The 14,133-nt window shown below is 40.9% G+C and overlaps 1 protein-coding gene across 2 annotated transcripts in view; it reads left to right on the forward strand.

The window, feature by feature from the left end:
* The first annotated feature begins 140 nt into the window (after nucleotides 1–140).
* The window catches only part of dlg3 (discs, large homolog 3 (Drosophila)), a 129,676-nt gene continuing 115,683 nt past the window's right edge, over nucleotides 141–14,133 (forward strand). The window contains exons 1-3 of one of the 2 annotated variants that reach the window (XM_070444188.1): nucleotides 141–396; nucleotides 1,192–1,323; nucleotides 12,535–12,620. In XM_070444188.1, coding sequence (XP_070300289.1) covers nucleotides 381–396; nucleotides 1,192–1,323; nucleotides 12,535–12,620 — 234 coding nt within the window. In that variant the 5' untranslated portion in view covers nucleotides 141–380. The remainder of the gene's footprint in view (nucleotides 397–1,191; nucleotides 1,324–12,534; nucleotides 12,621–14,133) is intronic. The other variant, XM_070444189.1, reaches the window with a different exon arrangement.

Genomic DNA, 14,133 nt, shown 5'->3' on the forward strand with positions numbered 1-14,133 from the left:
TTAAGTCTAGCAAAAGTATCCCCAAAAAACAAAAAATGTTTTAATTACGAATTTTCGGTCTACATACTCATCTACAGTTATCAGATAATTAATCGAGGTGCCCGAGGGTGACCCAGAAACACTTTCACTTTTTAACCGAATTTGCGGACACGTCTCTTGCCAAATGGATTACAGCTGCTGCCGCTACAGTAACAGTTCAGTGTTGTGCGAATTTGGGAGTGTCTGTTTCGGTAGTAAAATTGAAAAATGCGGGATTAACCTAATTGTGGGGGAGAATAACGGGGTACAAACATCAACTCTGTTAAATCTTTCTTCTGGTTTGTTTGGTTAGTTTTCGGCTTGCCTCGAATAGTTGTCCTCAGAATATTTTTCTATACACCATGGTCCACAAATATGGTAAGTGCCTACATACTTTTTGGTAAATGTTTTGTTTGTGTACAAGGTTTAAACTATCGTAAACGTTTATTCGATACTGTTTTTAGAACATTTAGGTTTATTCGCTGTCATAGCCGAAAAGTATTGACAAGCAGAAAATTGCAGCAACGTATCCGTGTTTTTTTCTCTCACTTTGTTGCCAACTATGAAGCCAGAATCGAATGAATTAACGTTAGGTTGTACATTTTTGGAAGAGACATGTAAACAGGAAGTATGTTTCCATTAATTTAAATATACTGACATGGAGCACTTTCACACTGCCATGGTAAGGGAAGTAGTTTAGTTTACTCATAATAAACTTTAGGTAGTTGTAGTAAAGCGAGTGAGGCACATCACAAGGCTGTTAATTACGCTACACCTCCCACCTGGCTTCGGTATACAGCTGTGCACGCGCATACATTCTATACTTAGACTACTGCAGTTCTGATAACAGACAGTCCCTTTCCCTGCCCATAGCAGCACCAAAAGTTAGAGAAACTCTTCAACAATGAATAAAACTATGCACCAACTCTATCCGTGTGCTTTGAGCATGACAATTGTACAATAGCCTATGACATGAGTGTGCCCGATAAAACCATAATTTGAGGCTTTTCTTAGCATGCATTTAGGCTTGTCTTATGCTGTGGTAGAATAATATTGCCACTTGTTTCAAGGACCAAAATCGTCATGTGCACATCACATCTGATCAGTTTCTTAACATTTCATCACAATGACTGGCTTGGTGAGGGTGTTAACTTGAAGCATCCCTGTTGTCAGACACAGAGAGGGCAGTGGGTCTGCTGAGACAGTACCAGGACAGTCTGACCAGTCCAGAGGAACAGGCCCTGAAGGCCAGCGTGGGGAAGGTCTCCACCATCTTCGGCAGCCAACTCTTTCATGCACTATTAGGTAAGACACAGAAAATACATATATTGAGGCTTTCACTATTATTATTTTATGAATAATGAACCCACAGGGCACAGACGTCTATTCCATGTTGGTTCAAGTCATTATATTGAAATGACGTGGAAACAACATTGATTCAACTAGTGTGTTACCAGTGGGAAGTCTCAGTCCAGCCCCACAACAATACAAGCAAATTATTTTTCAAATCACTATATTCTAAATCAATTTAGTAACAAAACTCATCAAGAGATTTTTTTTATTATACTTATGTCTCTGCTCATTATCTTTCTAATGAGAAAATTAGCGACTCGCTAGTTGTTTTTGGTGTAGGCTTGTTTTTGCCTCTGGCCAAAGCTTCAGGATGTAGACAACAGGGTCAGGCTATATTAATTTGTGTGGGAAGTTAACTGAGCCTAAACATTTCTCAATTAAGTCCCATGAAACAAGCCTTTCAGTGGCCTCTCACAAAAGGTTTGCTGTATCCTATTAAATATTATTACACATGCCCATGACACAATGTACTCTATCTATGGGGCTGATCACAAGCCCTCTCACAGGCTATCAGACAGCTCAGTTCAAACCTCTTTCCTTTGTAAAAGAGTTACACATATTTTCAGTCGTTTATTTGCGCTGTAAAAGAGTTACACATTTTCAGTCGTTTATTTGCGCTGTTGGAGCTCATCCTAACTTGATCAGGATCATCTCACAGAAAGAGTTATTATTAGATATGTTTCACTCACAACAGCCAGAACACTGCTGTATGAGGTGTAAAAAGAGGATGTTACCAGTCCACAATAGCTTTTTCAATACTATGAATGTGCTTGAACTCACCACATCTATCATTGCCTAACTGGAACAATGACCTAAACTAACTCTTGAGTGTATTGCAACGATACCTTAATAAGCAGTTAGGGCCCCAAAAGGGCTCCTGTGAAACTACATTTCACAGTCTTTTTACCCTGCAAAGGAGACAAGTGAGTTCAGTTTAACCAATGCTTGAGTGGCCCCTCTAATTACCATGGCCATGCCTTAATGATGCTAGCCTGTGGGTTTGCCGCTACTGCTGCTCTACCCAGAGCTCTGGAGACTCCATGGGGGAAGGGTGACCATGGAGCAGGGTTGAAGACTGGAGAAAAGGGGAGTCTGAGGAGGCTGTCCACCCTGATTAGTGATCTCTCCAGACGTGGATGCCTGCCTGTCCAAACTAGTTGAACAAATACATTGATGATAATGTGCTATTAGCAAAACTATTGCTGTGGTCTAACTAGAAAAGTATGTGTTAATCACAACACAGAAAATACAAGATATGTTGCTCTATCTGTCTTACAGTTGAGTTGGTCAATATATCCAGTATTCAAAAGATGGCTTTGTAAACCACATATACTCCCCTCCGTATGTATTTGGATAGTGAAGCTAAAACGTTTAATTTGGCTTCTATACGCCAGCATTTTGGATTTGAGATCAAATAATAGAATAATAGTGAAGACATCAAAACGATGAAAAAACACATATGGAATCATGTGTTAACCAAAAAAGTATTTAACAAATCAAAGTATATTTTAGATTCTCCAATGTAGCCACCCTTTGCCATGATGACAGCTTTGCACACTCTTGGCATTCTCCCAACCAGCTTCATGAGGAATGCACAGTCTTGAAGAAATTCCCACATATACTGAGCAATTGTTGGCTGCTTTTCCTTCACTCTGCGGTCCAACTCATCCCAAACCATCTCAATTGGGTTGAGGTTGGGTGATTGTGGAGGCCAGGTCATCTGAATCAGCACGCCATCACTCTCCTTGGTCAAATAGCCCTTACACAGCCTGGAGGTATGTTGGGTCATTGTCCTGTTGAAAAACAAATGATAGTCCCACTAAGGACAGACAAAGTTGAATTACTGTTTAACYGATGCCCCGCCTTACTTTTCTCCACATGGGGGCCCCCCCCCCCCAAAAAAAATCAGATGTGTTATTTTTTTGGCAGTATATGCGGTGCTTTGTTTATAATGCACTGTCCGTTCTCCCTTGAGGATTTCCCAAGTTGATGTACAAGAAACCAGACGGCTTCAGATCACGCGCTCAGATCATGTTCGAGCCTTCGGTTGGAAAGTGAAACACACACGCTCGCAACTGCAGGCAACGTGCAGATGTTTCATTTCTCTCTCATGCTGTCATGGCTGAAGCCAGCACAACTTCCTACGATTTATGTGTCTAGGTTCAACGTGGGACGTCCCTCATTATAAACAAACAGTCAATTAAATTCATGGTTAATGCATCATTTTCAGATCTAATAGAATTGATTAATAGACAAAACAACAATGTCATTGAACCAATTGACTGGCCAGAGATCAGGGCATTCATCAGCAAAGACGCAGTGCAAGCTGGTAGTATTTTGGATACCAAATTGAAGTCAAAATTATTCATGAAATTGAAGTGCGTCAGCTGTATGGTGATTTGTGATTCATAACCTACATTTTACCGATACTACCAGTAGTAGTAGACCAACTGATAACACCAAGACGGAATGCGTTTGAAGTGATGATGCGCCACCGAGAACAGCTAGCATGTCCAGCAAAGTACATCGCCAGTGGCATGCACACACGAAAGTGCTGTTTGAATTAATGCTTACGAGCCTGCTGGTGCCCACCATCGCTCAGTCAGACTGCTCTATCAAATCATAGACTTAATTATAACATAATAACACACAGAAATACGAGCCTTAGGTCATTAATATGGTCGAATCCGGAAACTATCATCTCGAAAACAAAACATTTATTCTTTCAGTGAAATACGGAACCGTTCCGTATTTTATCTAACGGGTGGCATCCATCAGTCTAAATATTCCTGTTACATTGCACAACCTTCAATGTTATGTCATAATTACGTAAAATTCAGGCAAATTAGTTCGCAATGAGCCAGGCGGACCAAACTGTTGCATATACCCTGACTCTGCGTGCAATGAACGCAAGAGAAGTGACACAATTTCACCTGGTTAATATTGCCTGCTAACCTGCATTTCTTTTAGCTAAATATGCAGGTTTAAAAATATATACTTCTGTGTATTGATTTTAAGAAAGGCATTGATGTTTATGGTTAGGTACACATTGGAGCAACGACAGTCCTTTTTTGCGAATGCGCACTGCATCGATTATATGCAACGCAGGACACACTATATAAACTAGTAATATCATCAACCATGTGTAGTTATAACTAGTGATTATGATTGATTGTTTTTTATAAGATAAGTTTAATGCTAGCTAGCAACTTACCTTGGCTTCTTACTGCATTCGTGTAACAGGTGGGCTCCTCGTGAGGCAGGTGGTTAGAGCTTTGGACTAGTTAACCGTAAGGTTGCAAGATTGAATCCCTGAGCTGACAAGGTAAAAATCTGTCGTTCTGCCGCTGAACAAGGCAGTTAACCCACCGTTCCTATGCCGTCATTGAAAATAATAATGTGTTCTTAAGTTCTTAACTGACTTGCCTAGTTAAATAAAGGTGTAAAAATAATAAAAATAAATGTAAAAAAAATCGGCAAAATCGGCGTCCAAAATTACCGATTTTCGATTGTTATGAAAACTTGAAATCGGCCCTAATTAAATCGGCCATTCCGATTAATCGGTCGACCTCTATCCAACACCATCATTAAGTTTGCCGACGACACAACAGTGGTAGACCTGGTCACCGACAACGATGAGACAGCCTATAGGGAGGAGGTCAGAGACCTGGCCCTGTGGTGCCAGGATAACAACCTCTCCCTCAACGTGATCAAGACAAAGGAGATGATTGTGGACTACAGGAAAAGGAAGACCGAGCACGCCCCCATTCTCATCGATGAGACTGTAGTGGAGCAGGTTGAGAGCTTCAAGTTCCTTGGTGTCCACAACACCAACAAACTAACATGGTCCATGCACACCAAGACAGTCGTGAAGAGGGCACGACAAAACATATTCAAGCTCAGGAGACTGAAAATATTTGGCATGGGTTCTCTGATCCTCAAAAAGTTCTACAGCTGCACCATCGAGAGCATCCTGACTGGTTGCATCACTGTCTGGTATGGCAACTGCTCGGGCCTCCGACCGCAAGACACTACAGAGGTTAGTGCGTACAGCCCAGTACTTCACTGGGGCCAAGCTTCCTGCCATCCAGGACCTCTATACCAGGCAGTGTCAGAGGAAGGCCCTAAAAATTGTCAAAGACTCAAGCCACCCTAGTCATAGACTGTTCTCTCTGCTACTGCAAGGCAAGCGGTACCGGAGCGCCCAGTCTAGGTCCAAAAGGCTTCTTAACAGCTTCTACCCCCAAGCCATAAGACTCCTGAACAGCTAATCAAATGGCTACCCAGACCCCTCTGTTACACTGCTGCTACTCTCTGTTTATAATTTATGCATTGTCACTTTAACTCTACTTACATGTACATATTACCTCAATTACCTTGACTAACCGGTGCCCCCGCACATTGACTCTGTACCGGTACCCCCTGTTTATAGCCTTGCTTGTTATTTTACTGCTGCTGTTTAATTATTTGTTACTTTTATTTTCATTTTTTTTTTACTTATGTATTTTTTACTCAACACTTTTTTCCCTTTTTTTCCCCTCTTAACGTCTTAAAGCATTGCTGTTTAAGGGCTTGTAAGTAAGCATTTCACTGTAAGGTTTACACCTGTTGTATTCGGCGCATGTGACAAATAATAATATTTGATTTGATATTGACTGACCTTTTATGTCTTAAAGTAATGATGGACTGTCATTTCTCTTTGCTTATTTGAGCTGTTCTTGCCATAATATGGACATGGTCTTTTACCAAATAGGGCTATCTTCTTTATACCACCCCTACCTTGGCACAACGCAACTGATTGTCTCAAACGCTTTAAGAAGGACAGAAATTCCACAAATGAACTTTTACAAATATTTATGACACCTTCAAATTGGGGGGACTAGATAAATAAAGTGCATTCATTTCTAAATGGTTAAACCGATATGTATGAATTTACACTAATTTAAAAGGGGACATTTTGTAAAGGGAAAGAGAAAGGGGGATACCTAGTCAGTTGTACAACTGATTGCATTCAYCTGAAATGTGCCTACCATATTTAACCCAATCTCTCTGAATCAGAGAGGTGCAGGGGGCTGCTTTAATTGACATCCACGTCATCAGCGCCCGACTTACTGTCATGTAAAACATTTGATCTCAAATCCAAAATGCTGYAGTATGTAAGTTTTAGCTTCACTGTCCAAATAAATACATAGGGGAGTGTATGACTATCCCAACAGTTTAGGTCTGATATACTAAAGAGTAGGTTTGGCTGCAGTGAAGGGGATCAGGGTTCCAAGCATTCCACACTGAAGAGTCTGGATCCCAGGGCAGGAATGTGCAGCAAAAAGCTGGGGCTGGAGGTATGGTAGAGTAGAGTTATGTAGATGTAAAAACAAACAGCTCATGGCTGCCGTGCCGTGTCATCCTCACCCCCTGTTTCTCCTGGCCTGCGTGACTGATCTGAGTTCAGCCTGAGGATATAGCCGAAAGAGTCTGTGTGAGAGAGAATGTCTCAGGTGCAGGGGCAGAGCAGGGTCAAATGAGGCCGGGTTCTCTACTCAACATGTGGTTTTAATCATCAGCCTAGGCACAGGGGAGGTGCTGAACGTTTCCACAGCTACCGGGAATACGGGGTAACTCATCGCATTAGCCTCCCAGATGCTCTCTGTTGTTTGCATCCATGGGCCGGGATTCGTGTAAACTGGGGAAGTTTGGGTTGCTACTGTCGCTACTGTACCTTTTGTACAGTACCTATTTGAAAATAGGTAGAAGGGCTTTGCTTAGGCTACTTGTTGTAGTGTCATTGTTGTAGTGGTGGAGGTAGTGTCATTGTTGTAGTGGTGGAGGTATTTTTTCACTGGCTGTATTTGTGTTGTTGCAATTGTATTGCTACCGGTATGCTCTGCCACAGTGGGAACATTTGTAAATTAACAGCATTGGCACAATGTCAAAGAAGGTATGATGATAGTGAATGACAACAGGCATGACTGGTGCAAAAAGTGTTCATGAGTTCAGTTGTGAGCAGCATTGAACAGTATTTGATGTGTGAATGAATGGGAGTCCCCTTGCCTGGGATGCACTGTAGGAAGTTGGAGAGCTGAGCACTTGATTAGATGTCTGCATGGTTGCACAATCATGAACAAAGTTCGCCTTGACTGAGGACTCATATCTTTGTTCCCCAACATGCAAACATGTAGGAAGTTGGGCATACCCACACACAACACTCCCACAAGTGCTGGAGCAGGAGATTATTTTAGGGTTGGAGACTGGGAGTGGAGGGTTGGAATTGTACGGCCCTTTAATTCTGACCCAATTTTTGCTGAATGTAGATTGTAGTGAGCGGAGTGTCTGTCTGTCGCTTATTGTCATCCCATGGAAAACACTCTGTGGCACATTCTTTTTGAGCTTATTCACCCAGAACAGACTATGAGTGGAAAGAGGACTCCAGTACACTTGAATAAGTCCGCTGCAAATAGAGGAGGGTCTAACGTGGTTGTATTCCTTACTCCCTATAACACACACACACACACACACAGTGTCATTTGTAGAACAGAGAGCAGTTGGAAAACCCTGATGACTTTGACTGAGGCACACATTCTAACCTGGACATCCCAAAATGGGACCACGGTATTGAAAAGAGATCTGTGAGAGACGGCCTGTACTGACTGGGATTAAACAGGTTTTTTTGTTCCATAGCCAGGAATTTATGTGGTCTTTGAGGGATGGAGTAGCTTTGGAATTTTAGGGGGGAAAGTTTGAGAAATAGCTCCAGTCTCTGATGTTTTATTTGACTATGGTTTTTGTACACAACAACACCTATTTAAAGCTCTGAACAAGCAGTTCTCTGTTGAGAATGAGCCTTTATTTTTATTTTTATTATCCACGCTGATAAAGTTTTTGCCGTGTGGTAATGGTTTCATATCTGCGGTGCAAGTGGTGGTTGTTAAAAATTGAGTAAGAGACAAGTAATTTCACATACATTTTACAATTTACACAAGTATGATAATACTTATGCAATCATTTTCTCTCAATTACTTTGGACAAGTAATCAGGACAAGTTATGTGTTTGCATTGTTTATACAACCTTTACAAAAAAATACATGAAAAAGTAATGTGAAAAACAATAACTTGTTTTCGGACACACGTGAACACAACACACGTGTGAACAAATCCCATGAAAAATATTACATGATTCAACAACAAAAAATGTTTTATGTTTAGATAAGTGGACACGTGGTTTTCAGAATGTGGTTTTCAGAACGTGGTTTTCAGAAGTTTCACACGTTAATATTTCACTTTTTTCACTCATGGGAAGAAAAAAAATCCCCACTTATTTTTCCCTTTTCTTTTTTGCACTTCCAGCTACGTCTTGTTTCCTATCCAGGGACCAGCRAGGACCGACCTTGCTTAGCTTCAGAGGCAAACCAGCAGTGGGATACAGGGTGCTATGTTGCTGGAATGAATGGGCCAAAACTTGCATTGAATGCAAAGGCCAGGGTAACATAACCAAAGAGTGAGACTTGTATTTAATCGTGTTATCATTTGTTCTCAGATTTCAAAATTATTTCCTTGCAATATTTTGTTTTGTTATCAATACTTTTGGGTTGATGGTTTGCTTTCAATATCATTTTTGTTTGCAATACTACAGATGTTGTTCTTGACTTCAGAAGATTTGCTTGATATTAATGGCACAAAAGTAACTCACTCACTAAAGGATTGCACCATATAATAATACTATTACTCTATAAAATATGTTTAACAGGCAGTGACCTTCGTACAGCAGAACTATGCCATTGCCATTTGAACATGATCCATTATCCTGCCCCCAAAACATTTATTCTGTCCACTGTTCCACGAATGTCGCGCAAAATCGCACCCTTGTCCGGCATTTTATATTTTTAGATGTGGTCACCCTAATTCCACCAGTGAAAACATTGCTTCTGCAACATGTTAACACCATCTTTTCACATGTGTAGACCTCTCGGCTACTGGCCCAACGCTCCCAACCACCAGGCTACCTGCCACACCCAACCATCCAAGCAAACGCTCCTAGTCCCCCCAAATTCAATTTTCACGCAATTGATTTTCACATGTGAACTTGCAATTCCAACTTGTTAAAATTAGATATTCACATGTGAATATTTTTCACGTGAAGCTGCATATCCCATTTACACATTTTTTAAATGTGAAACTGCAATTCAAATGTGAGGTGAAAACAAGTTATTCTCCTCACATGTGAAAAGGTGGTGTTAACATGTGAGTTATAAATTGAATACATGTGAAAATACAGTTTTATGTGTGAAATTTAAGCTATTTCACATCTGAAAATGTCATTCCACATTTTTTGTAAGGTAATTCTTATAACAAAGCTAAATACTACATTGTAAAATCACAGGACTATATCATTGTGTGTGTGTGTGCGGGCCTCTAACCAGCTGGGCTGCATAAAGCTCTGCCTACACACGGCTCCACTCCTACACACTCAGACACTCTTATACAGTGATGAGTCACATGCCCCCTTTTTCCACATTTGTTCCCACTCCACCCTGTTGGGATACACCGACCACATACACACACTCACCGAGGACATACCGGTACATACAGTGCCTTCACTCCTTCACACAGATATTTGTACACAAAATGATACATTTCAAGTACATGATCTTTCTACACATTTGTTTCCATCACTGTGTCCTGACATTGAACCTAAGAAAGTTGTAGTATAGCCGAGCTCTTATGAGAACAGCGACCTCTTTATGTCTACAGTTCAGCAAGAGGACCAGTGTGTGACATCAGCAGCAATGTCTCCCTGCATTCTCATCAAGTGGCTGCCAGTCAATAGGTGACCACAAGACACAGCAGCTTAAAGACATGCTCTGGAACATTGTCGACTACTAAGTATTTTTTAAACCTCCTGCTTTGGGCTGGATGTGTCAATGTGTGGTTAATACATGCATAATCTATGAGCAGAATTACTGTCTTACCTCAATTAGCCATGAAATCCCTAGTTTGAAAGTGACCATTTTTATGGAAGCTGTGCTGCGCCGTTTACCCTACATTTCCCCCATGTGGGCCAGCCCCCTAGCAATTCGAGTTCTAGCCAATGAGCTTCAGTCCCTCACCATTTGAGTGATAGCTAGCAAGATGCACAAACAGCATAGCGAGAGAGAGAGAGAGCAATTACATGGTGCACATATCTGCACATAGTGACGTAGTATGCAATTTTCAGGGACGCTTGTGAGCGCTACTTTCAACTACTGGCTAAAAAGTATACAAAAGTACTGGAGAATCTCTTTAATGACCTGAGATGTAATGAAGGGAGACAAGCGGGGGAGAGGGAGGGGGAATCAGTGTTTTTAAGAAACTCAATTAAAGAAGGAGGATGAGTTGAGAAAGGGAAGGCGATGGGCCGGAGGTAATTGTAGGGGAGTGAGCAGGATTTGGGAGGATGAGCAGTTTTGGGTTGGCAGAGCTGGCCACAGTGGTATAGAGCTGGCCACAGTGGGAAAACAGCATGGCCTAGTGGGGATGGACTGACAGAGAACTTGGGCTCTTCCTTCTCTTATGTTATAGAGGTAAAGCCAGTAGTTTTTCCAGACCATGTGATCTAACACCTACAGTGCCTTCAGAAAGTATTCTTACCCCTTGACTTATTCTGCATTTTGTTGTGTTACAGCCTGAATTCAAAATGTATGAAATATATTTTTTTTCTACAAATAATAACACATAATGACAGTGAAAACATGTTTTTAGAAAGTTTTGCAAATCTATTGAAAATGAAATACAGAAATATCTAATTTACGTAAGTATTCACACTCCTGAGTCAATACTTTGTAGAAGCACCTTTGGCAGRGATTACAGCTGTGAGTCTTTCTGGGTAAGTCTCTAAGAGCTTTCCACACCTGGGTGTGCAACATTTGCCTATTATTRTTTAGAAAATTCTTCAAGATCTGTAAAACTTGTTGTTGATCATTGCTAGACAACCATTTTCAGGTCTTACCATAGATTTTCAAGTAGATTTAGGTCAAAACTGTAACTCAGGCCACTCAGGAACATTCACTGTCTTCTTGGTAAGCAACTCCAGTGTAGATTTGGCCTTGTGTTTTAGCTTATTGTCCTACTGAAAGGTGAATTCATCTCTCTGGTGTAAAGCAGACTGAACCAGGTTTTCCTGTAGGTTTTTGCCTGTGCTTAGCTCCATTCCATAATTTTTTTWATCCTAAAAAACTCCCCAGTCCTTAACGATTACAAGCATACCTACAACATGATGCAGTCACCGCTAGGTGCGAAAATATGGCAAATGGTACTCAGTAATGTGTTTTATTGGATTTGCCCCAAACATAACACTCTGTATTTAGGACAAAAAATGAATTGCTTTGCCACATTTGTTAGCATTTTTTTTAGTGCCTTGTTGCAAACAGGATGCATGTTTTGGAATATTTTTAATCTGTACAGGCTTCCTTCTTTTCACTCTGTCAATTAGGTTAGTATTTTGTTGATCCTTCCTCAGTTTCTTCCTATCACAGCCATTCAACTCTAACTGTTTTAAAGTCACCATTGGCTTCATGGTGAAATCCCTGAGCTGTTTCCTTCCTCTCCGGCAACTGAGTTGGGAAGGACGCCTGTATCTTTGTAGTGACTGGATGTATTGATACACCATCGAAAGTGTCATTATTAACTTCACCATGCTAGATTTAATCAATTTTAAATTCAAGGTAACACAACAACATTCGGAAAGTGCTGGGGTATGAGTATTTTCTGAAGGCACTGTAGTTATAGGCCATAGACATCAGACAGTCCAACATCTTCATTCTATGCCCTTCGTTCAGATGGGATATTTGTGGAGAAATCTACCTCATCTAATTTAGTCTAAACTCAGTTACGTAGGAGGCAGAGTGCTGATCTCTATTAGACCATACAAAGGATAACTTGTTATTGAAATTGGGGCTGTTTGGTCATTGACTTAATGATCAACTCCAGTCAGGATTTGAGTCATACAACAACATTTAGAAAACTTAACTGCATAGTAGTGAARAGATGCACACTGAAGAAAACAAGCAACATTCAGTGTTTTAATGATACATTATCTACGGGATATTTTTGTGGATTGTCATTCAAGTACTCATATCCCAGGGGACCATGGCCTTTATTTCTATGACTTGTTGTTTATTTAATTCCTTGCAGATATCCAAGAATGTTACAAGGTGACCCTGCAACTGAACACAACACAGAACGGTGTGAAGAAGGCCAGTGCTGAGGATGCGGAGGAGGTGAGAAACTTAGAGAAAGGCCCGCTTCACTTTATCAGTCAAACTGTACACAATACAAAAATATGTAAACCGGATACCAGTTGTATGCCTTTACAAATACTCTATACATCTTACATAACGCACAAAATACTGTAGCGATCCTCACTTATATGAGCCACAATTCTCACCAAGTGGTTTAAGACTATTGGTGCGATGCGTAGGATGTTTGTTTGCCTTTTACACCATTTGCTACATTGGTGTCAGAAGTGAGGAGAGATAGGGGGAAGAGAGAAAGTAGCGGTTGTAAGGGAGAGATAGAGAGTGAGTGATACGCAGAGAGAGTGAGAGAGAAAGTAGTTGTTGTCTGGGAGTGATAGATGAAGACAGACACCACATTAGTCAGTTCAGCAATGGTAACACCATGTGCTCATCATGGGCTGCTGATAACAATGTCACCCAGTCCTTACATTACAAGTGGTTGCAATCAAATCACATGGTCACTGACAGTAATATTTATAGACAAGCTCTGGAAAAATAACCACTGATAAATTTGGTAGAAAGCAGTGTAGGCTCCTCAGAGGAGGAAGGGGAGGACCAAWTTAAATAGTGAAACATTACAAAAGTATACTCACGTCACCAAATAACTGATTAAAACACACTGTTTTGCAATTAAGGTCTACAGTAGCCTCAACAGCATCTTCTGGCTACATTGACTTCAATACAAACTTAGGAGGCTCATGGTTCTCCTCCCCTTCCATAGACTTACACAGTATTCATAACGACTTCCGGAGGACGGCCTCCAACCTATCAGAGCTCTTTCAGCATGAACTGATATGCTGTCCATCCATATGCTGTCCATCCAATCAAAGAATCAGAGAATGAAAGCATAAGCTACAGCTAGCTAGCACTGCAGTGCATAAAGTGTGGTGGGTAGTTGACTCAATGAGAGAGAAAGACTATAGTTGAAAAGTTTTGAACAAATTGTTTTCAAAAAATATGGACAAGCAGCATAGAGAGAGAGCTAGCTATATTGCGTTGTATTTTTTTAATTCTTAGTTAACCTTTCACTTACAGTACTTCTCTAGCTAATGTAGCTAATTTAGCCGACTCAACAACCTGACTCAAACCGAGAGGAATGCTATATATGTTAGCTAGCTGACTAAGGCTATCCAACACTGCAACTCTTCCAAGTCAAGGTGAGCTTTCGGTTGTATTAAGTCCAAAAAGCCAAGGGAAAAGGTGAGAGGAGGAGAGCAGGAATTGCAATGCGAGAAGGAATTACACAACGATCAAAGTGATTATGCTGTATGTGGCTGCTATGTAAATGAACTGTGTGTGCGGGTGATCAGGGGCGTATTCATTCTGACGATTCTGTTGCGAAACATTTATTAAGCATACACAAACGCAACAAAACGGGGGAAAGAAACACACCTTTCTATATAAGGTCCCACAGTTGACAGTGCACGTCAGAGCAGAAACTATACCATGAAGTCCAAGGAATCAAATCAAATCACATTTTAGTAGTCACATTCAC

This window comes from Salvelinus sp. IW2-2015, linkage group LG6.2, assembly GCF_002910315.2.
Source record: "Salvelinus sp. IW2-2015 linkage group LG6.2, ASM291031v2, whole genome shotgun sequence".
Classification (NCBI taxonomy): Eukaryota; Metazoa; Chordata; class Actinopteri; order Salmoniformes; family Salmonidae; genus Salvelinus; species Salvelinus sp. IW2-2015.